Below are 25,327 nucleotides of genomic sequence, written 5' to 3' on the forward strand. Positions count from 1 at the left end.
ACTCATATTAGCATTTCATAAATAAACAGCCTACAAAAAAGTCATGAAGAGACCCCACATGCACTTATACAAGAGCTTCTCCTAAAAGTTCAACTGGAAAGTGGCCTTAAAAACAAATGAGGCCAGGCTCAGTGGCTTCTGGCTGTAATCCCAGCAATCTGGGAGGCCAAGGTGGGTGGATCACCTGAGGTCCGGAGTTTGAGACCAACCTGACCAACATGGTGAAACTCCGTCTCTACTAAAAATAGAAAATTAGCTCAGTGTGGTTGTGTGCTCCTGTAATCCCAGTTACTTGGGAGGCTGAGGCAGGAGAATCGCTTGAACCCAGGAGGCGGGGGTTGCAGTGAGCCGAGACAGCGCCATTGCACTCCAGCGTGGGCAACAAGAATGAAACTCCTTCTCAACAACAACAACAACAAAAAACAAATGAAAGGGCTGGGCGAAGTGACTCACCTGAGGTTAGGAGTTCAAGACCAGCCTGGACAACATGGTAAAACCCTGTCTCTACTAAAAATACAAAAATTAGCTAGGCATGGTGGCGCACGCCTGTAATCCCAGCCACTTGGGAGGCTGAGGCAGGAGAATCGCTTGAACCCGGAAGGTGGAGGTTGCAGTGAGCCTAGATCGTGCCACTGCACTCCAGCCTGGGTGACAGGGTGAGACTCTGTCTCAAAACAACAACAACAAAAAAAACAAATGAAAAGACAGTTTAGTAAGTGATGATATATACCATCAATAGGTTAAAAAAATTGTTTTGAATATTATTTATTTAATTTGGTTAGCCACATGAGAATTAGGATTTTTTAGAAGTTACCATTTATACCCATACTTTGCTAATAGGACAGACAGAAACAAATGGATACTCTCACAATTAAATTTTATAACACACAGTCAGGCACAGTGGCTCACGCCTATAATCCCAGCACTTTGGAAGGCTGAAGCAGGTGGACTGCTTGAGCCCAGGAGCTCAAGACCAGCCTAGGCAACATGATGAGCAACCATCCCTATAAAAAATACAAAAGTTAGGCTGGGTGCAGTGCTGTGCGTCTGTAGTCCCAGCTACTTGGGAGGCTGAGGTGGGAGGATGGTTTAAGCCTGAGGGTCAGAGGTTGCAGTGAGCTGTGATTGCACCACTGCATTCCAGCCTGAGTGTCAGAGCCAGACCCCGTCTCAAAAAAATAAAATAAATTTTATAATGCTATTTTATTTCACTCCATAATTGAAAAAAAACTTCAAAGGTTATAAATAATGTTTCAAAACCTTGCTCTGAGAAAAGACTAAAGGTGAAAAAATTCTTTTCATTGTTGTTTTTTTTGTTTTTGAGACAGGGGTCTCACTCTGTCACCCAGGCTGGATACAGTGGCACAATCATGGCTCACCGTAGCCTCAACCTCCTGAGCTCAAGCCATCCTCCTACCTCAGCCCTACAAGTAGCTGGGACCACAGACATGTGTCACCAGACCTAGCTAATTTTTGTATTTTTTGTAGAGATGGGGTTTTGGCATGTTACCAGGATGGTCTCAAACTCCTGAGCTTAAGTGATCTTCCTGCCTCAGTCTCCCAAAGTGCTGGGATTACAAGGCATGAGCCACCATGTCCAGCCAAAAAAATTCTTTCATATCAAATATCACCTAATATAAAACGTTTTAGAGGACAAAGGAGAAAAGACTGCTCCTAATTTTTGCATTAGTAACTTCAGAATAAACATATGTTAAGGACAAAGTATATAGTTCTTATACATACTCTGTCTGTAACATGTCATAGTTACATTATAGGAGTAAAGCTCAGATACGTTCCCACCCAGTAAAAGCCACTCACCAGGGCTGGCCATTGTGCAATGGAGACTCGAGTGCCCTGGAGAAGGACTGGGTCCTCACGGGGTGCCCATACAAGAGATCCTTCCAGCAGAAGCACAATAACTTCTTCAGCATGAACTTTTACCCAGGAGTGTTGTTTCCAGTTACAGCCATCAAATTCTACAAAGATCTGCAAAAAAGAGAAAAAAAGCAGTTTGGAAGTCACACTTGGAAAAATCTCACACTATACTTATAAATGAACATAAACCCCACTGTTTTGAACAACTGACTAGGAATAACTCTAACTTGTGTTTAAGATCTTTTAATGGATGTCAATAAAAACTGATCTTCAGAGCCAGGAAGCTGGTCTCAGCCCCATTCTGAAAAGGAGGAACAGAGTTAAGGAGGTATGAACTATTCACAATCATTCAGTAATTTTTAGTCATGTCCCTACTGAAATTTGCAACTCTTAGTTTCTAATTCATGTCTACACAAACTAGCTGAAAGCATACTATACTAGGTTCAGGAGTACAGAAAGGAATCTGGCCTACTTCTTGGTCTCAAAAAGCTCATAATCCAATGGGAAGAAATTTTTAATACTTCTATTGCAATGGACTGTGAACTTTTAATTATTTTTTCAATAGGTGATGTATGTATATGGGAAAATTCAAAAGATAAAATGCTGAAAAACATCGTTCTCCCATTCCTGTGTGTGGATTCTATTGATTGATTGATTGAGACAGGGCCTCACTCTGTCGCCCAAGCTGCAGTGAAATGGCGTGATCTCAGCTCACTGCAACCTCTGCATCCTGGGCTCAAATGATCCTCCTGCCTCAGTCCCCCAAGTAGCTGGAACTACTAGCATATGCCATCATGCCCAGCTTATTTTTTGTAGAGACAGATTTCACCATGTTGCCCAGGCTGGTCTTGAACTTCTGAACAAGGGATCTGCCCACCTCGGCCTCACAAAGTCTGGGATTACAGGCGTGAGTCACTGTGCCCAGCCTTTTTTAAAATTTAAAATTAAATCAAAATTAATTATTTCAGTAGAGATAGGGTCTTGCTATGTTACCCAGGCCAGTCTTGAACTCCTGGGCTCAAATGATCCTCCTACCTTGGCGTCCCAAAGTGCTGGGATTATAGGTATGAGCCACCACACAAAGCTGCATGTGGATTCTTAAGTGCAACTGTCAGCAGTAATCTCACATCGGCTAGCAGAGACTTGCTGTAGTTACAATGCTTTCTTCTTCCCTGAACAGATACTCCACTTGTTGAGATATACTTAAGTAGACACTGTATTTATACAGTTCTGAAAGCAGATTACATTAAATGAAGCTACATTTTTCTAATAAATACTATGCTTAGATTTGACTTTTTTTTTTTTTTTTTGAGACAGAGTCTTACTTTGTTGCCCAAACTGACTGCTGTGTGGCGCAATCACGGCTCACTACAGCCTTGACTTCCTAGGCTCAAGCAGTTCTCCCTCAGCCTCCTGGGTAGCTGAGACTATAGGCGCACACTACCATGTCCAGCTAATTTTTGATTATTTGCAGAGACAGGGTCTCACTATGTTGCCCAGGCTGGTCTTGAATTCCTGGAGCCAAGCAATCTTCCCGCCTCAGCCTCACAAAGTGCTGGGATTACAGGTATGAGCTACCCTGGCTGGCCCCAGCTTTGACTTTCTATATAAATTCTGATGTCTGAAGATGAGTCAACACAGCATCAAAAGCTATATATGTGGCCAGGCACGGTGGCTCATGCCTGTAATCCCAGAACTTTGGGAGGCTGAGGCAGGTGGATCACAAAGTCGGGAGTTCAAGACCAGCCTGGACAAGATGGTGAAACGCTATTTCTACTAAAAATACAAAAATTAGCTGGGCGTGATGGCGGGCACCTGTAATCCCAGTTACTCAGGAGGCAGAGGCAGAGAACTGCTTGAACACGAGAGGTGGAGGCTGCAGTGAGCTGAGATTATGCCACTGCATTCCAGCCTGAGCAATAGAGCAGGACTCTATCTCAAAAAAAAGCTACATATGTATATAAATTATCACTATTTATAATAGATATGTCCAGTGCCTAATATATAGCTGGTCACAAAAGGGCCAGAGTATTTATTTATTTATATCCCACTCCATCAACTAAGGATTTTTGTTGGCTTTTGGGAAACACGTGTAACAAAACCATAAAATATAAATTAAAATCAGAGTCAAGCAAACTACAACAGGAAGTCACTATCAAAGTTAAAAAAAAAAGGAAAACTTAGCAGGAAATAAGGATCTATATAGCTGCTGTGATTCTATGACTTTCTGTTTTTTGAGACAGAGTCTTGCTGTGTCACCCAGGCTGGCACGATCTTGGATCACTGCAACCTCTGCCTTCTGGGTTCAAGCGATTCTTCTGCCACAGCCTCCCGAGTAGTTGGGACTATAGGTGTGCACCACCACGCCCAGCTAATTTTTGCATTTTTTGTAGAGATGGGATTTTGCCATGTTGGCCAGGCTGGTCTCGAACTCCTGGCTTCAACTGATCCACCCACCTTGGTCTCCTGAAGTGTTGGGATTACAGGCGTGAGCCACTGGGCACAGCCTGTGTGACATATTTGGCTTTAAGTTTCCCAAAGGCCAATATAAAAATGGAGACAAAGTCAGTTGCATAGTTCTTGTTGTCCACAAGGAAAACACACAGCAATTACTCAGAGAAGCAAAGCTTCTCCAACTACTTGGCTCTATAAAATTTCTCACGTGAGGCCGGGCGCAGTGGCTCACACCTGTAAGCCCAACACTTTGGGAGGCTGAGGTGGGCAGATCAAACCTGAGGTCAGGAGTTCGAGACTAGCCTGACCAACATGGAGAAACCCCATCTCCACTAAAAATACAAAATTAGCTGGGCGTGGTGGCGCATGCCTATAATCCCAGCTACTCAGGAGGCTGAGGTAGATGAATCACTTGAACCCAGGAGGCGGAGGTTGCGGTGAGCCGAGATCGTGCCATTGCACTCCAGCCTAGGCAACAAGAGCGAAATTCTGTCTCAAAACAAACAAACAAACAAAAAAACTCACATGAAACTTCTTAAGGCAACACTAAGTGATGTAGGACAATATGAGAATCTCCATAGACGTGACTCCCAACTGGCAACTGCGGAGTTACCAGGAGGATCTGTAAGTACTAGGGGCACCAAGCATTTCCTAGAATGAATGTCAGAGGTCTTGCAGATGTATGTACTATCATTTTTCAAATGCATGTAGATGATGTAATTAATAAAATTCAAATTAAAAATTGTTAATAAAATTTTATGTGTATTTTACCACAGTGAAAAAAATTTGAAGAAAAATATTACTGAATTCACAATAGCTTTTTTTTGTTTGTATACATGTTCTCAAGTAACCAACATAAAAATTATAATGATATGGCCGGGCGCGGTGGCTCAAGCCTGTAATCCCAGCACTTTGGGAGGCCGAGACGGGTGGATCACGAGGTCAGGAGATCGAGACCATCCTGGCTAACGCAGTGAAACCCCGTCTCTACTAAAAAATACAAAAAACAAACTAGCCGGGCGAGGTGGCGGGCGCCTGTAGTCCCAGCTACTTGGGAGGCTGAGGCAGGAGAATGGCGTGAACCCGGGAGGCGGAGCTTGCAGTGAGCTGAGATCCGGCCACTGCACTCCAGCCTGGGTGACAGAGCGAGACTCCGTCTCAAAAAAATTATAATGATATGAAAATTCAGGAAATTTATACTTGGAAAGTATGGAACCACAGCTCAGTAGCCTGGCTACTGGTTTAATCTCTTCACAGGTAACAAATCCTTGTGAACTGAAGTGCATTGCTGAAAAGTTACCCCAAAAGTTAAATTCATTATAAAGTTCTAGTTCTTTATCTATAATACTCCAACAAAGAAATTAGCAATGAGCAAAGTAAGCTTCATTTCTACTTAATAAAAGATGGAGATGCAAGGCTCAGAGAGGAGAAGAATGATTTTACAAAGAAAAGGACAGAACACTGAACTGCAGTATATTTAATATATAAATAGGCTCATTCACACATACATGTTATAGGGGAATAAGACATAGTCCCTGCCTTCAGGTAACTTACAGGCAACTGGAAAGAGAGAGATGTATTCAAACTTACATTTAAGAGCAGACTCCGGCACCAAGAAAGGCAGCATAATGTACAAAGCTTGGAGCTCATGTTCCAGGAGGCCTGGATTAGTGTCTCAGTTCCACTCTCTTGCAAAAGCTAGATAACTTACTTTTCCCTCCTCAAATCTTAGTTTTCTCTTTTGTGATATGACACATCTTTCTTACCTCATGGACTGGTTGTGAAAATTAAATGAACAGATTCTAAAGCACTTTGGTTGATTATAAAGCACTATTTGGGCAACAGTATGTCACAGGATAAATAGAAACAGGGTAAAATAAAGTAGGGCGGGTATTCAGAGGCATAAGATCACTTCAGAGGTGCAGAGGAACTGATAGAGGCTGAGGACAACAAAAGCCCCAGTTAAGTTCTGGGATGGCCAGGAACTATTTAACACACTGTAGGGAGGAAGCAGCAGCAAATAAGCTAAAAGGCTAGGAGTAGATGTGGAAGACCTTGAACACTTGGATAAAAGATTGGGGCTTCATCCAGCTGTCAACGGGAGGTGTGGGTATGTGCATGCAACTATCATTAAAAGGTTTTGTGTGTGTGTATACGGTGGGGAGTAGTAGGGAGTGTTCTTACATGACCCAGAGTTGGGGTAGTAAAATGAGAAAGGAAGTGACTTCTGCTTATGAGAATCCAAGAGCCCTATCACAAAGTTGATGACTGGCTGAACGTAGAAGTAGAGGAGAATTAAAAAATGACTTCGATTTTGAACCAGAGAAAAGAAGTGCTGCCATTACAAAGATGAACTGATCTCAGGAGGACACAATGGCTGGAGGACAGACAAGACCTTGCAAACCATAAAAGCAGCCTGGAATGTTCAATGCCCAGATTGGATCTGACCCTGAGTGACACAGTACTCTACCAGGTGTCCTCAGAAAACCAGAGGTTGAGGCTCCATGGTAACCAATGGCTAGGTGCCATGATGAATAGTTCTAATCTGCCAACCACTTTAAAATCAACATAGGGGCCGGGTGTGGTGGCTCAAGCCTGTAATCCCAGCACTTTGGGAGGCCGAGACGGGTGGATCACGAGGTCAGGAGATTGAGACCATCCTGGCTAACACGGTCAAACCCCGTCTCTACTAAAAAAATGCAAAAAAACTAGCTGGGTGAGGTGGCAGGCGCCTGTAGTCCCAGTTACTTGGGAGGCTGAGGCAGGAGAATGGCCTGAACCCGGCAGGCGGAGCTTGCAGTGAGCTGAGATCCGGCCACTGCACTCCAGCCTGGGCAACAGAGCGAGACTCTGTCTCAAAAAAAAAAAAAATTCAACATAGGAATCATAACATTCTATGTTATACCAACACACAAAAACAAGAACAACACTAAAATAAGCCACTGGGCTAAAGCTGTAATGATTTTTATTCTTTGTAGATAAGAAATTGAATATTTTAAAAGTTAATATTCAAGAATCCAATACTACCATCACATACCTAAAAACATTAGGAAAAGCTAAAATATTTGGGGTTACATTTTACCTAATTTAAGGGCAATTATCTCTAACCTTACTTGGGGAAAGGATATGGAATAAAGTGTTAAATCTGAAAAAACCCTGTACTACACATTCCGGGATCAAACAACAGCTCCAATCTGATAATATGAATTTGTTTTGAGAGCAATATGGAATGTAGATACATATAAATATGGACTATGGATATATGTAAACATATTCCCCCAAGAGTGAAGCTTATTTCTGGCCCAGGACTATACTTGGCTTCCTAGCTACAAAAATGAAAGAGTTAGTACATACAAGGTAAAGAACCATTTTATGTGGGACGCGGTGGCCCACACCTGTAATCCCAGCACTGTGGGAGGTTGAGGCGGGAGGATCACTTGAGCCCAGCAGTTCAAGAGTTCAAAACCAGCCCTGGCAACATAGCAAGATCCTGTCTCTACAAAAAAAAAAAAAAAAAATAGAAAAAATTAACCAGGCATGGCGGGGTACACCTGTAGTCCACACTACTCAGGAGGCTGAGATGGGAGGACAGCTTGGGTCCAGGAGTTCAAGGCGGGTGTGAGCTACGTTCATGAGCCTGTACTCCAGCCTGGGCAACAGAGTGAGACCCTGTCTCCAAAAAAAAAAAAAAAAAAGAAGAAAAAGAAGAAGAACCATTTTAAATCTAAGTACACAGAACACATACTCTTAATGGTAGTGGCCAGGCCACAGGACACAAAGAAGGGATATAAACTAGCAAAAATAAGGGTAGTGATTGGATTGAGTCAGAGATGACCAAGGGAGGCTGATAATCTTAGTAGGGGAGGACTAAAACAGTTTGAGGTTTTTTTTTTTTTTTTGAGACAGACTCTCACTCTTGTTGCCTAGGCTGGAGTGCAGTGGCGCGATCTTGGCTCACTGCAACCTCTGCCTCCAGGGTTCAAGCGATTCTCCTGCCTCAGCCTCCTGAGTAGCTGGGATTACAGGTGCCCGCCACCGCACCCAGCTAATTTTTGTATTTTTAGTAGGGATGGGGTTTCACCATCTTGGCCAGGATGGTCCTGAACTCCCGACCTCATGATCCACCTGTCTTGGCCTCCCAAAGTGCTGAGATTACAGGGGTGAGCCACCACGCCCCGCTAAGATAATTTTTTAAAAGCCTGATCAATACAAACCATGATCAGCTAAGAAATTTTTTAAAAAGTCAGATTAAATTTCTACTATTAGAGTAAAAGTAGCAAATGGTACAACACATGCTTCGGTTAGAACCCAAGGATTACACGCAAAGTATTTTATTGGTTAAGAAAAGTTAGTGTTAAAACTCTTGCTTTCATTTCTCTTTGTGGTCTACATGTGATTTATATTCATTTTAGTGACAAATAAGTTCTTTAAAAATAAAATATATTATCCTAAGTTTGACAAAATCAGATGGTAGTAATCTAAGTGATATGGGGCTTCATATTTGTCATGTAATCATCAGTTTGGATTCTGGCTGTTCTCAAGGCCATTCTTACTATAATTAATAACATTATTCATTTATTCACTCTCTTAACACAAATAGAATGCCTCTTATAAGTGAAGCACTTGCCAGGACCAAGAACATCAAGGTAAATAAGGCAGCAACTTGACAGTAGGGACTCACACCCTAGATGAGCCCAACAGAGAGGTACAGAAATTATTTCAGTGCGAAGTAATCAGGATAATAATAAAGATTTGAATAGGCTATGTTAGATTAGACAAGACATCTGCCTTGGGAAACCAGAACAGTTTCACAGAAGAGGTAGTAGTATACAAACTGGGTCTTAAAGGACAAGCTGCATTCTTCTGGCAGAAAAAAGAAGGAAAGACTTTCCAGCAGGTGCAAAGACAGAGAAAAATAAAAGCAGATCAAGTGTTCTGGGAGCAGTAAGAGGAGGAGGTTAGTAAGTAAGCTGTAAAGTGCTCTGACTGGCATATTAACGGTTGAAAAATTGAAACCTGTTGACAAAGATGCTGTTAGGCCAGGAGTAGTCTTTCATTTGTTTATATTGTGCATTTGAATATCCTTTTTTGTTTTTTTTTTTTTGAGACGGAGTCTTGCTCTGTCGCCCAGGCTGGAGTGCAGTGGCCGGATCTCAGCTCACTGCAAGCTCCACCTCCCGGGTTCATGCCATTCTCCTGCCTCAGCCTCCCGAGAAGCTGGGACTACAGGTGCCCATCACCTTGCCCAGCTAGTTTTTTGTATTTTTTTTAGTAGAGACGGGGTTTCACCGTGTTAGCCAGGATGGTCTCAATCTCCTGATCTCGCGATCCGCCCGTCTCCGCCTCCCAAAGTGCTGGGATTACAGGCTTGAGCCACTTGTGCATTTGAATATCTTTAGGCAGCATGTGCACTCTCCAGCAGCTGCCAATGCCCATTACACCTTTTGGTCTGTCACCCAGCTGTTTCTCACAAGTCTGGTTCCTCCCTAGACCTACTGAGCTTATGTTGCCTCTACAGGCCTTGAAGGAGCACTGACAGTTTTAAAGGTGGTGGGGAGACCTAGTAAACTATAGAAAGATAATGGGGTCCAGGAATGGTGGCTGATGCCTGTAATCCCCAACACTTTGGGAGGCTGAGGTGGGAGGATCACTTGAGCCTAGGAGTTCGAGACCCACCCTGGGTAACATAGATGAGACCTTGTCTCTACAAAAATAAAAAATTAGCTGGGCATAGTGGTGTGCACCTATAAGTCTCAGCCACTTGGAAGGCTGAGGTAGGAGGACTGCTTGAGCCCATGAAGTCAGGGCTACAGTGAACTATGATCACGCCACTGCACGCCAGCCTGGACAACAGTGAGACCCTGTCTCAAAAAAAAAAAAAAAAAAGAAAGAAGGAAAGAAAAAAGAAAGACAATGGGGGGAAGTTCTCAAAACTTAGTTTAAAAAGGAAATCAAAATGGAAATTATAAAGCATTTTATAATTAGGTGAATAACTAAAATACAACTTATACTATGGAATAAATAATAGGAGTTTTTAAAAATGAGATCTATCTAATAGACTAACGTGGAAAGATCACTGAGATACATTATGTGAGGGAAAAAGCAAGTTGCAGATTATCTGAGGGCAGGGGATTGAGAGTGGGAGGGCTGGGATGAGACAGTGAACAGTATTTTAGCCTCATCAGTAGATGTTTCCTTTTTTTAAAAAGAATTTACTTATTTATTTATTTATTTGTTTGAGACAATATCACTAGGCTCACCGCAATCTCCGCCTCCCGGGTTCAAGGCATTCTGTGCCTCAGACTCTCTCGAGTAGCTGGGATTATAGGCAAAGCACCACCATGCCCGGCTAATTTTTGTATTTTTTGTAGAGACGGGGTTTCACCATGTTTGGCCAGGCTGGTCTTGAACTCTTGACCTCAAGTGATCTGGCCGCCTTGGCCTCCCAAAGTGCTAGGATTACAGGTGTAAGCCACTGTGCCTGGCCTAAAAGAATGTATTTATAATTAACTTATTTTTTTAAAAAAAAGAGGAAAGAATTGCCTTTGGGGTCAGGTTGGAAGATGTGGATGGAAGAAACCGGAAGCAGGGAGACCAATTACAAAGCAATAATAACCCAGTTAAAAGACCTAACCCAGTAAGAATACTGTATGGGCCGTGCGTGGTGGCTCATGACTGTAATCCTAGCACTTTGGGAGGCCGAGGTGGGCGGATCACCTGAGGTCAGGAGTTCGAGACCAGCCTGGCCAACAGGGTGAAACTCCGTCTCTACCAAAAATACAACAATTAGCCGGGCGTGATGGCAGGCACCTGTAATCCCAGCTACTCAAAAGGCTGAGGCAGGAGAATCGCTTGAATCCGGGAGGTTGCAGTGAGTGGAGATTGCCCCATCGTACTCCAGCCTGGGGGACAAGAGCAAGATTTTGTCTCAAAAAAAGAAAAAAAAAAAGAAAAGAAAAGAATACTGGATAAATGTAAAGTATATTTGAGAAATTAGAGATAAAAATAACAGGATATGGCGTTGATTGTGAGATGGTAAAGGAAATCAAAGATAACTTTCCAAGGCTCCTAAATTTTCCAGTTTTCCTACCTATACTCCAGACAAAATGTGAACTCTGTTAAGAACTCTGTTAAAAATAATGTTAGACGCCCGGGCCGGTGGCTCAAGCCTGTAATCCCAGCACTGGAAAAAAGCCGAACAAAAAAATAAAAAAAAGTGTGTGGGGCGATCACAAAGGTCAGGAGATCCGAACCATCCTGGCTACCCGGTGAACCCGTCTCTACTACTAAAATAAAAAAAATAACAAAAAAAAAAAAAAAAAATAAAAAAACTAGCCGGCGCTAAGCGGGCGCCTGTAGTCCCAAGCTACTTCGGGACGCTGAGGCAGGAGGGGAAAAAAAAAAAGGCGTAAAACCTTGGGAGAACGGAGCTTGCAGTGAGCTGAGATCCGCCACTGCACTCCAGCCTGGGCGACAGAGCGAGACTTTCCGTCTCAAAAAAAAAAAATAAAATAATAAATAATATAATAATAATAAAAAATAATAAAATATGTTACACAACTGTGGGATCTTTGTCAAGGTGGGGAGTAGATCCATGAGTTGAAACCTCTGTTTTTCAAATAAAAAATAATTTTCTCTCTTTACAGTTTCTTGTGACTCTCAGAGATAGCTTTCTACCAAATATCTCCAATTTTTCTACTTCTAACATCCTGAATAAATTAAATGTGAAGTACATGGGAACAATGGAAATAACCTGAATAAAACTCCAGCACCATATATGCTTTAAGGGGTTGTGAATGACAGATATGATTTGCCCATCCCACCTCTCCCATTTCTTAACTGTGTAGCCTGGAGCAAGTCACTTTAGCCTCTTGAGCATTCCTTTGCCATAAATAGGACAATTAATAGACCTCAAAGGATTGCCTGTAGGATTACAAGAAATAAAGAGCTTTAAATGCGTAGCAGAATATGGGCTCAGATAAATGCTTATTCCATAAGCAAACTCAGGTCAGAGTAAAACTGGAATGCCTTTTTTTTTTTTTTAAGATTGCATATATCCAGAATCTTTTTTTTTTTCTTTTTTTTTTTTTTGGAGCGGAGTCCTTGGCTCGTCGCCCAGGCTGGAGTGCAGTGGCCGGATCTGCTCAGCTCACTGCAACTCTGCCCTCCTGGGTTTAGGCATATCTCTCTGCCTCAGCCCCCTCCCGAGTAGCTGGGACTATCCAGAATCTTAAACATGTACAGTACTCAGTGTCTATCATACCACTTCGGACCATAATCCTAGTAAAATAAAATCCTAAACACTGAAAAGGGTTTTATTCACAAAATGCTCACCATGGAATTAGAGATGAAAGCCTAAAATCTGAAACAATTTTAATATCCAATGAAAGGGGAAGAGTTAATTACTCAGCAAAAAAAATTACGTTCATAAGATTACATTCAAATTCCTTGCACAGCATTTATTATTTTCATTTTGGGTTATAAAAGCAAGTACATGAATTACCAGTGGAAAATACAGAAAAGCACCAAGAAAATAAAATCACCCATAAAATGAAATAATTTTTAGTAAAAAAGGAAAATAACAGGCTGAGTGTGGTGACTTACACCTGTAATCCCAGCACTCTGGGAGGCTGAGGCGGCAGGATTATTTTTATGGTCAGGAGTTCGAGAACAACCTGGTCAACGTACGAACACCATCTCTACTAAAGATACAAAAATTAGCTGGGCATAGGGTGGCACTGGCAACCTGTATTACCCAGCTACTTGGGGAGGGCCTGAGGGAGGAGAATGTCTTGAAATCGGTGAGATGGAGGTTGCGTGAGCACATGAGTCTGCCACTGCACTCCACCAGCCTGGGCGACAGAGTGAGTAGACTCCTCTCAAAAAAAAAAAAAAAAAAAAAAAGAGGAAAAACAAAAGAAAATAGAAGAAAATAACTGCCACATTAAATGAAAACGCAAAATTCAAAATTAAAAATGCAAGTAATGAGGCCAGGCGCGATGGCTCATGCCTTAATTCCCAGCACTTTGGGAGCCAAAGCGGCGGATCACGAGGTCAGGAGATTGAGACCATCCTGGCTAACACGGTGGAAACCTCATCTCGACTAAAATATAAAAATTATCCGGTGTGGGGGGGGGGGGGATGGCGGGAGCCTGTAATCCCAGGCCTACTCCAGGAGGCTGAGGCAGGAGATCACGTTGAACCCAGGGAGGCGGAGGTTCAGTGACTGAGATCACACCATTGCAACTCTAGACCTGGGAGATACAGCAGAGACTCCGTTCAAAAAAAAATAATAATAATTTTGCTACATTTGTATAGATAGGCTGCATTACTTTAGAATACTTTAAGAATCAGAAAGAAAACACCAAATGCTTCAATCTAAGAAACAACCCGGGAAACCAAATCACAAAACCAAGGCCAGTGTCTGGATTGGAGTCCCAAATGTGACTCCAATATCAAGATGAAAAATTAGTATGTGAGTCCATACAATAAAAACATGTAAAGACAAAAAATTGAAAGATTATAGAAGATAACGGCCCACAGATGTAGAAAATTCCGTAATAAGATGAAGTGAACATCAGCCCTAATAGGGTGCTTTCAAATGTTCGTACTTTTTAGACAGAGTGGTCAGAGAAAAGAAGAGAAAAAGAGGAATCATGTTTCCTGACTCCATGAATTTACAATCTAGTAGAATAGATAAGCAAGTGTGGAGGATGGAAGACTTTCCCTTACCATCTGAGGGTTAGGTGTTAACAGTCAGCAGTTTAAGGAGAGAAAAAAAGATACAAATTTGTTACATGTAGGGGGCATCACAAGAAGGAAAAGTAACACCTCAGAACCCAGTGAACCTGAGAAGCTTCCTGTTTTCTATGAAGAAATTATAGAATAGTTTTAATATAATTATAATCATAAATTAAAGAAATAATTATATAATAATATAAAATTATAGAAATTACATTTCTATATTTCTCATAGGCAACTTAGGGGAGAGTAAACCACATACATTATTCATTTATTTAAGATATTTTGTGTGTGTGTGTGTGTGTGTGTGTATACAAAAAAATCCTGGGCTCAAGTGATCTTCTCTATAGGTCCACACCACTGAACCTGGCTTAACCTGGATTTTTTTGGGAAAAAAATCAATGGGCCCTCAGAAAAACAGGTGACAGCTAAAGTTGCCTGTCTGCATGTGGTATAGACCTCCAGTCTCATCTCCTGTGATAGGAATTAATCTGCCCTGGTTGATAAGGTTAGCAGGGAAGGGATTCATGACAATAGCGTTCCTTCTTTTTTTTTTTTTTTTTTGTTTCTTTCAGGCTGGAGTGCAGTGGTGCAATCTTGGCTCACTGTAACCTCTGCCTCCCAGGTTCAAGCCATTCTTGTGCCTCCGAGTAGCAGGGATTACGTGCGCCACCACGCCTGGCTAATTTTTGTAATTTTTAGCAGATGGGGGTTTGTCATGTCGGCCAGACTGGTCTCGAACTCCTGGCCTCAAGTGATCTGCCCACCTCAGCCTCCCAAAGTGTTGGGATTACAGGCGTGAGCCACAGCGCCCGGCCTAGAGTTCCTTTTGGAGGATGTGTCTTTAGGTAGATGAAGTAAGTTCAGAGACAGCCCTCCATCTGCTGCTCCCCAAGTGCCCTCAGTTTGAGATCCAAAGCATATTTTCGGGTGGCATTTCCTGAACTTCTTCACAAGCTATACATCTTGCTACACATATCTATAACAAGAAAAACTACAATAAATATTCCAAAAAGTGGCATCCACAAAGTGCTAAAGGAACAAAGAATAAAAACAACATGCTGGGGAATCAGAAAGGCTTTATAGGGTTTGTAGCTCCTAGGATGCATGAGTCTGAAGGATAAGCATGTTTTCTTTTCTCTGTATAGGATTTCAATGGATGACAGCATTAAAAGAAAAGGTTAAAGAGGGAACAAAGCCAGAAAATACTAGAAAAGTGGAGGGTCACCAAAATCAAGGCTGCTTGCTTTAAACAGCCTTTTGGCAACACCCAATTTCCCTTGTCCAATTCTTTGCACATCGAAGACCCTTCTTATCAGTAATTTGGTCTCTACAGCAGAGCAGGAAGGGGCTCTATGCAGATCTCTGGGTAGGTATACCTCCCACTGTAAATTAATAACCTTGCATATGGATTTACAATTCAGTCTCCAGAGTTCGGTTAGAGAGAATCAGTCCCCTAGAGCCTGATTACCTCTGAAGTCATGAAAAAAGGAAAAAAAAGGAGTTTCGGCCCTTGCAAAACTCAAAGAAGTCACATTATCTGAGTCACTACTAATCAGGCAGGTTTTACCCATCTAGAGATCAAGAGCAAAAGATGATGCTTTCGCACCAGAGGCAATAGGGATGGTACAGTGGAAAGGGCTTAAAAACCACTAACCTGTCAAAGGCAGTGGAAAACTGAGAAGCAGCAACAGGTGTTGCGTCCCCCAGGCCTTGTGGAAGCAAAGCCTATAGAACCCACCCCAGCTGTTGCAAAGAAAATCACAACAGAAAATGACATGTTTCTTACCCACCATTTTGAGTCTGTTGGTGGAGGGGGAACTAAACAAATAAACTAGAACAAGTTGGAGAAGAGACCCAGGAAGCTGTGTATTAAAAAAAAAGAGAATGAACTCTTGGCAGGTGGGGAGTTAGTGAAGCAAGTCCCTTAGAAACAAATGGGAAATTAATGGCTGGGCGTAGTGGCTCACACCTGTAACCTAAGCACTTTGGGAGGCCAAGGCAGGCAGATTACTTGCGGTCAGGAGTTCAAGACCAGCCTGGCCAACATGGTGAAACCCTGTCTCTACTAAAAATACAAAAATTAGCTGGGTGTGGTGGCAGGTTCCCAGCTACTCGCCTGTAATCCCAGCTACTCGAGAGGCTGAGGCAGGAGAATCACTTGAACCCGGGGGGCAGAGGTTGCAGTGAGCCAAGATTGTGCCACTGCACTCCAGCTTGGGTGAAAGAGGGAGACTCCGTCTCAAAAAAAAAAAAAAAAAAAAAAAGAAATAGAACTATTAAGATTCACACACACACACACACACACACACACACACAATCTTTTTTTAAAAAAATCAACTATACAAAGTGCTTGAGAGTCTGAAAAACTCAACCATGGCTCAGTGTTTCAAAAACAGACCTGCTGCTGTAAGAGGAGAGTTAAGGCAATGAGTGTGCTTAGAGGGGCTCATAACTAAACAGTATATACTCAATGTCAAAAAGTACAATGTCATTTTTATTTAAAGTTCTCTACACCATACACAGATTCACAAAAACATATTCTATTTACATTAATAAACAGAGCATAAGTATCAAGATATCACTCAGAGTTTTAACTTTTGAAATTATAAGTAATAAAAGGACACAAACATTTTAAAAGCCACAAACTCCCATTTCAACTAGGGCTGAAATTCTACGTTTGACCACAGGTAGCGAATTGTACCCTGGAAATACAGTAAATATAATACTATCCTGGACCTGACTATAATTATTACATTATTTAGAAACAAAATAGGTATTTTAGAGTTACCTACCCCACCCTGAGACAGAGGAAAGGTTGGGTGGGGAGGTGTAAAAACAGAAGGCAGATACACTTTCACTCCTCCTGGAAGACTCTCAGATAGAAGAAACATAGTACTAGCCTAGACATTGCTACAATTATTACATTATCTCTAATCAAAGGAAAGGAGTATTTTAGAATGTCTTTCCTTGAAATAGAGATGAAAGATTAAGGGACTAAAAAAAATAGGGCATATATGCTTTCACTTCTCTGGTAACTTCTGGATACATGAGATAACTATGATACACATTCAAAACCAAGTGATACTACATTTATAGCATCATTTAATTATACCTACAGAAAGAAAAAGAATGGTTTACCTAAAAAAATTAGTGTCGCCACAATTGATCACTCAGCAGAAAAAAAATTAGGTCCCTCATCTCACTTGCCGATTACAAAAATATTCCAGGCCAAGTGCACTGGCTCATGCCTGTAATCCTAGCACTTTGGGAGGCCGAGCTGGGTGGATCACTTGAGGCTAGGAGTTTGAAACCAGCCTGGGCAAAACTGTGAGACCCAATCTCTACCAAAAAAAAAAAAAAAAAAGCACGGGGGCACGGTGGCTCGCACCTGTAATCCCAGCACTTTGGGAGGCTGAGATAGGCAGATCAGCTGAGGTCAGGAGTTCAAGACCAGCCTGGCCAACATGGTGAAACCCTGTCTCTACTAAAAATACAAAAATTAGCCAGACATGGTGGCACACGCCTGTAATCCCAACTACTCAGGAGACTAAGGCAGGAGAATATCTTGAACTCTGGAGGTGGAGGTTGCAGTGAGCCAAGACCACACCACTGCACACCAGCCTGGGCGACACAGTAAGACTGTGTCTCAAAAAAAAAACAAAAACAAAAAGCTGAGAATGGTGCTGTGTACCTGTAGTCCCAGCTACTCAGGAAGCTGAGGCAGGAGGACAAACTGAGCCCACAAATTTGAGACTGCAGTGAGCTATGACTGCACCATTGTACTCCAGCCTGGGTGACAGATAAAACCATTAAAATCAAAAAAAAAAAAGGGCTGGGCGCACTGGCTCATGACTGTAATCCCAGCAGTTTGGGAGGCCAAGGCGGGTGGATCACCACCCTGGCCAACATGGCGAAATCCTGTCTCTACTAAAAAATAAAAAATACTAGCTGGGTGTGGTGGCGCACACCTGTAATCCCAGCTACCGGGACTGGAGGCAGGAGAATCGCTTGAATCTGGAAGGCAGTGGTTGCAGCAGTGAGCTGAGATCGTGCCACTGCACTCCAGCCTAGACAACAGAACAAGACTCCGTCTCAAAAAAAAAAAAAAAATTCCTGCTGGGCACAGTGGCTCAGACCTGTAATCCCAGCACTTGGAAGGCCGGGGCAGGCAGATCACCTGAGGTCAGGAGTTCGAGACCAGCCTGGCCAACATGGTGAAATTACATGGTGGTGGGCGCCTGTAATCCCAGCTACCTGGGGAGGCTGAGGCAGGAGAATCGCTTGAACCCAGGAGGCAGAGGTTGCAGTGAGCCGAGATCACACCATTGCACTCCAGCCTGGGTGATAAGAATGAAATTCTGTCTCTAAATAAATAAATAAATAAATAATTACAGGCCAGGCACGGTGGCTCACACTTGTAATCCCAGCACTTTGGGAGGCCGAGGTGGGTGGATCACCTGAGGTCAGGACTGAGACAAGCCTGGCCAACATGGCAAAACCTGATCTCGTGCATGCCTGTAGTCCCAGCTACTTGGGAGGTTGAGGCAGAAGAATTGGTTGAATCTAGGAGGCAGAGGTTGCAGTGAGCCAATATCGCGCCACTGTACTCCAGCCTGGACAACAGAGTGAGACTCCGTCTCAAAATAAATAAATAAATAAAAATAAAAAGTAAATTCCAGATGGACCAAAATCTAAAGGTAAAATAAATAAAATGTTGGCTGGGCATAGTGGCTCACGCCTGTAATCCCAACACTTTAGGGGGCCGAGTCAGGCAGATTGCTCGAACCCAGGAGTTCAAGACCTGCCTGGGCAACATGGCAAAACCTATCTCTATACAAAATATAAACATTAGCCAGACGTGGTAGTGTGCATCTGTGGTTCCAGCTACTTGGGAGGCTGAGGCGGGAGTATCACCTGAGCCCAGGGAGGTCAAAGCTGCAGTGTGTTGTGATTGTGTCATTGTACTCCAGCTTGGGCAACAGAAAGACCCTGTCTCAAAAAAAAAAAAAAAAAAAGTTTTTAAAAGTATATTTATACAGGTTCAAGATAGGGATTCCTTCCCAATCAAGTAATCCTAAACTATTAAGAAAAGTCAGGCCAGGCGCAGTGGCTCATGTTTGGAATCCCAGCACTTTGGGAGGCTGAGGCAGGCAACTGCTTGAGCCCAGGAGTTTCAGACCAGCCTGGGCAACATGGTGAAACTCTATTTCTACAACAAATACAAAAGTTAGCCAGGCCTGGTGGCGCGTGCCTGCAGTCCCTGGGAGGATCGCTCAAGCCCAGGAGTGAGCTGCAATCATGCCGCTGCACTCTAGCCTGGGAGACAGAGCAAGACTCTGTCTCAAAAACACAACAAAGAAACAAAAAGAGGCCCGATAATTCTGATAACATAAAATTCTTATTTTTCTATATGGCAAAGCAACCCATTAAGAAAGTCAGGAAGCCGGGCCCAGTGGCTCACGCCTGTAAACCCAGCACTTTGGGAGGTCGAGGTGGGCAGATCACAAGGTCAGGATACAGAGACCATCTTGGCCAATATGGTGAAACCCCGTCTCTACTAAAAATAAAAAAATTAGCTGGGCGTGGTGGCATGTGCCTGTAGTCCCAACTACTCGGGAGGCTGAGGCAGGAGAATCGCTTGAACCTAGGAGGCAGAGGTTGCAGTGAGCTGAGATGGAGCCACTGCACTCTAGCCTGGGTGACACAGCGAGACTGTCTCAAAACAAAAAAAAAAAAAGTCAAGAGACAAATGAAACAAATACAACCCATTGAGCAGTTGAAGGAGTTAATATGCATGCACAGAACTTGCAGAGAGTGATAAAACAACTCCCATTTTTCTCAAATGAGCAAAAGATATCCATAAGTAACAAATAAATGAAAAAGCCAGTACACATGGAAAAAAGGACAAATAGTCATGAAAATCATGGATACTGTTTTTCACCCATCAGATTGGCAAAAACAAAAAAGATTGATGACACCAGTGATGGCAAGGGTAAAGAGAAACAAGCACTTTGAGTACTGTTGGTGGGAGTAGGAAATGCTATACACCTACTGGAAAATAACCTGGCATTATGTAATAAAATAAAAAATACATATACTTCTTAACAGAACAATTTCAATCCTGGATTCCTAAACTACAAAAATAAAACCTAGATTACATAAAAATATGTATGCAAGTATATTAATGACAGCACTGTCTATACTGCCAAAAAAACTTTAGATAACCTGAATGTCCATTAACAGGAGGAATAACTGAATAAATTATGGTACATCCATTCTATGGAATATAAGGTAGTTACCAAAAATGATGAGTAAAATCTGTAAGTATTGATCCCCATGGTATACTGTCAAATGAAAGAAAAAAAGGCAGGATGGCAAATATTGTGCAGTATGACACCATTTGCTAAAAAAAGGAAACTCTTTGTATACGGTTGAATGTTTTATGTTTTGTATTAGTATTAAGAAAGATGAGCAAAGAGATTGCTGGTTTTCCTGTGTAAACCTTTGACATTTTGCAAATTACAAGCTTTGCTTTTATAACAAAAGAAGGAAAATCCATGGGTTTCTTTTTTCTATTTTTTGGTCTGTTTTATCTACAATACACACATATGTGACGGTCCCAAGGTCTCTGCAACTTACATGAGCCAATAATGACTTAGGAACACAAAGAGGACACCAGATTAGGAAAGAAGAGCCAGAGATAAATGCATAAAAACCCAATGAACTACTCTAAAAAAAATAAAAGGCCCATTTTAAAACACAAATAAAACCACTATTCCATGAGAAAGGGGGAAAAAGCTGTTTTCATGCCTTGGCTAAATATCTGAATAATTTGTCAGCATGGCTTTTGCTGATGAAGATGTCCACCTATGAGACCCTTACCAACAAAACTCTCAATCAACAGGATCCTGACTCCTTCTTTTCATATCTCATCTTAAGGTAGCACTTAGCTTTGTTACTGTTTTCCAAAAAAGGTTTCATTAAATGGATCAGTACTATATTTTACAGGATATCCGAATCAAAAAGTATTTAGAAAGAGTATATTCGTGGAGTCTAAAATTGAGAAGTGTGTTTTCAATCACTTCAGAAACTCATTCATCCAACCCTCAATTACTCATCCTTAAAAGGGGGCGCCCTGCTAGGCATTACTCAAAACCAAGCATGCCTGAAAACATCTTAAACATAACTGAATGAAAATCTGCCCAATCACAGGCCAGCTGCTTGCAAACTCCACCCTTGAGTACGGGAAGAACACTTTTGATTGGAAGACAGTTGTGTTTACTACCGTGTGTGGTGCAAATTGGAAAGGTCCACACGCCCACGGTCCAAAGGAAATCTCTTTTAATGAGAAAGAAAAACAAAACGGCCCGTTCTCATCCTACACTGGTCATTGTCATTGATAGAACCTCAACAAAACAGTAATTCTTGAACAATTTTGCAAGCTGGGGAAAAAATCTAAAGGCTCTGAGTTTTGGTCTGGCTGTTTTATCATCTATGTCCCTGGATATACATGTAAGACGAGCATAAATGTATTCTCAAAATACAAACCTGCCTTTGCTTCTGTATTCACACAGCCCCATGCAAGACCTCAACACAGTTGTAATGTTCTTTGCTTTAATTTCCAAGAATCACTGCAACTTTTTACTTGGTTTGAGAACCCAGTTCCGTGGGCTCAGTAGTAAAAATTATTCAGTATTTAGCTTAGTGGGTGTCCAGAAAGGAAGTGAGCTTCAAAAACCTCTGCCCTTAGGGAGCACAGCAAACAAGAAAGTGAATGGGGAGCCATTTCAGGTGCAGAGCTCATTAGCAATTCATCTGATGGAGGAAACGAGACGACCATTGCAAGAACTAGAAAAAAATCCCAATGAATATCGAGGGCAAAGTAGGCCTTAGGTCAAAGTATGTTTTGCCTCCAAGGGAGCAGAATGAATCTGAAATGGACACTTCTTTTCCCATCCATCTTTTAAAGAAAGCGCAGAGGAATCCAAATCCCAGTCTTAATCATCATTCCATCCCCTTATATTTCTGATATATCTTTGCAAATTTGCCCCACTGAGGCCTCATAACTGTCCTAGCAGCGTTTCTTATACAGCATGAAGAAAGATCAAAGCAAATGAACCCAAGTAGCAGAAGCAAAGCCTAAGCCATCCACAAAAAAATCCATAAAGCTTGTATATTAGTGAAAAAGGACAGTCTAACACCGTTGATCAATAGGAAGAAAAATGAACATCGGAAGCCTACAACATTACTTTCAAATCTCACAAACTGCGTTACCGTTTATATCTGCAGAAGCAAGTTCATCAAGAAAATTTACTTTCTGCTTGCTGATCTATTACATTCCAAAAGACCACCCCCTGCCCCAACACGCACACACACCATTTTTCACAGCCTTATCTCACCAGAGAAGCTAGGGCCCCTATCAAAATGAGGAAATAAAGTGGCTTGCCAAAACTCAAACACTATATTTTACCGCCACATTAACGAGAATAACACATCAAGATCCCGAATGCTAGTTAAGTTGTATGACTGAACAACTTTAATCACGAAACTCACCAAGGCATTCAAAAGGGGCCAAGCCCAAACACAAAGTTTCAAAACAAAACCTTTCCCGGGTTGGGGGAGTAGCTCAGCTGGGAGCAAAAAGTACTACCCAGCAGCCCCGTTCGGCTACTAAGAAAGACCTCAAACTTATCAAAAACAGCCACAATTGCAGCTCCTGTCACCCAGAAGCGTAAGGAGAGGAGAGCTCGAGACAGTGCCGAGAGCTGGCCTTTCTGGAGACAGCCAGGCTGAGCCCAGCTCAGACGAGGAAGTAACTGCCAGATAAAAAAGCCCCGACCAGCTCCAACTGCAGTCTCCGTGCCTCCCATAACTGCCCACATTCCCGCCCCACTTGGGGCTCTGGGAGAAAAGGAACAGGGCGCAGGTCTCCTGGGAGAGGCTGGGGATCACAGGTCCGCGTCTTCGAGAGGGCAGCGGCAACACTGGCCGAACTCTGAGGCTCCCGGGAGCTCAAGATTCGAGAGTCTGCTCCGAAGGCGTGTTGGGGGGAACGCCGAGAAAGGGTCGCCCAGGAGGCGGGGCCTGCCGGCTGCAAGCAGCAGCTCCGGGCGCCCTGGCCGCCCCCCGGGGGAAACAGGGGCGCATACCCCGACGCGGAAGCCATGCCGGCAAGAGCTCGGGGTGCCGAGGTGCCGGCGGGGGGCGCTAAGGAGATGCGGGGGCACGGAAATGGGTCACCCCATCCCACCGCCCCTCACAAAGGCCCCGGGGAGGCCGCCCGCAGGCCCCGCAGCCCCGGCCTCGAGTGCCCGACTCGGCCGCCACTCACCGCTAGGTCCTGGGGCACCGCCCCGCTCATGGCCCGCACCGTGCCGGCCCGCCAGGCTCGAGTGCGCAGCGCAGGCCCCGGATCTCCGCTCGCCGCCGGCCGCCGCGGGGCCTGAGGCGAGGCTGAGCCGCAGTGGTCCGCGAACAGAAGCAGCAGTCGCTTGCCCACCGGGTGAGGCCGCCGGGCGTCCGCCATCGCCGGGGCCGGCCTGACCCGCGCTCCCGCCGGCTCCGCCGCCAAGCGCCCGATCCGCCGGCAAGGCCTCCCTCCGCACCACCCGCGGCCGCCGTTTCCCCCCCACCCCCCCCACACAGCCACCACCAACCACCGGCGCCGCGCAGCGCCCCCAGTGGCCGGGAGCGGAGCCGCAGCCTGGGCCCCGCACAGCGCCCCCCGCGCTCTGGAGCGGGGCGGCAGCTCCTGGCCCCTCGCAGCGCTCCGCCCCAATCTCCCCGGGGCCTGCAGTGCCTCCTGCGGTCGGGAGGGGAATTGCAGGTTCGGCCGGGGTAGGGAAGTGGGCGGTTCCTTCAGCTTCCCCCTGGCACCATACTTGGTCTCAATCTTCCTTTAGGGAGTCCTACATATAAGAGGGCTTTAGCTTGCTCTCCTCGGATGCCAAAGACATTTACGGGGTAAGAGGATGAGGGGCAAGGTACCTAGAGAGTGGATGTTTTAAGCTCTTTAGTGTCTCCCATACCCCCACTGATGTCCTATCCTGAAAATATGAGCCACCCAACCTGTCTTGCAGGAAATGTTCTCCCCATTGGTCCATGAGACACAGTATCTTCCTTCTCATTGGCCCATAACAGCACCATTCTATACTGCCAGTATTTCTTAGGTTCCTTTCCAATTGGCCAATGTATTACTTCCATTGGATGTATAACACCACTCTTTCCACTGACTGAAGGCCAACGTGCCCCCCTACATCTTGGTGTTTTTCCTAAAACCGACCTAACTTCTTCCCCTTCCTAGTCTACCAATGTTATTAAGTCTACGTGTTTCTCCATTCAACTCTTAGGGGAACTGGAAATAGACCAGCAGTAAAGGGGTTCTCTTAGTAGCACCCCATCTTACCATGGAATTAGTGGGGCTGGGGGCAAAGAAAATTCTGTAACTCTTATCTGAATGCATTTAATACAGGTGTGGGCGACTGGTAGCTCCTGATTAGAAAAGGAGCCTGTAGAGAAAGTGAGATGCTGGGATTTTTAGCTAGATTGCTACCCATAATAAGCAACAAGAAATTGCCTCAATCATGTAAAGTTAGCAGTATCAGGGACTAGCACGTTCCATGGTCTCATGGATGCAGAGACTGAGTATACACAAAACGGATACAAAAGATAAAGGGTCTAGTAATAACCCATGACTGTTGCTCTGAAAGTGACTTTTTTTCATTGATTTTCCCTACAGACAGGAAAGAGCAGTAGGTTCTGTGCCTACCCAGCTATCTCCTGTCCATAACCTTGTCTACACCCTTGACCTACTTTTCTTGTAACAAAAGGCTTGGGGAGAGGGGTAACCAACTATTGACTTTATACTTTACTAAAGTATAAAACATATAGGAAAATCATTCTAGAACCAACTCTGTGGAGCACCAAGGAAACATTCCTCCCTCCACTTCTTTTTAACTTCCATCTCCCACAGCCAACCTGAGGCCTAACTCAGAATGTTTTTCTGGGCTGAGAGCCACCTCTTAAAGCACATGGTCCATAAGCTGTAGTTGGTAGGAGGGGAACAAGGGTGAATCCATACAAGATCTATCTGCCTTTCAACTTTTCTATCAAAATTAACTGCTGGGATCTTCTCCCATACAGAGATTTAACTACTGTCCCAATGTCCAAGGCTGATTTCTCAGCAGAGAGACAGAAATGTACCTAAGTTCAGGGATGGGAAAGGCAAAAAGGGAAATGCATTCAACAAATGTGG

The 25,327-nt window shown here is 43.6% G+C and overlaps 1 protein-coding gene across 1 annotated transcript in view; it reads right to left on the minus strand.

Annotated features, from left to right (window-relative positions):
* KDM3B (lysine demethylase 3B) overlaps nucleotides 1–23,686 on the minus strand; it is an 87,214-nt gene extending 63,528 nt beyond the window's left edge. Inside the window, 2 exon segments of the mRNA XM_017891311.1 lie at nucleotides 1,819–1,986; nucleotides 23,405–23,686. Of these exon segments, the coding sequence (XP_017746800.1) occupies nucleotides 1,819–1,986; nucleotides 23,405–23,599 (363 nt within the window). The 5' untranslated portion in view covers nucleotides 23,600–23,686.
* Nucleotides 23,687–25,327: the final 1,641 nt, after the last annotated feature.

The sequence above is a fragment of the Rhinopithecus bieti genome, unplaced genomic scaffold (genome assembly GCF_001698545.2).
Source record: "Rhinopithecus bieti isolate Rb0 unplaced genomic scaffold, ASM169854v2 scaffold_20170, whole genome shotgun sequence".
Taxonomy (NCBI): Eukaryota; Metazoa; Chordata; class Mammalia; order Primates; family Cercopithecidae; genus Rhinopithecus; species Rhinopithecus bieti.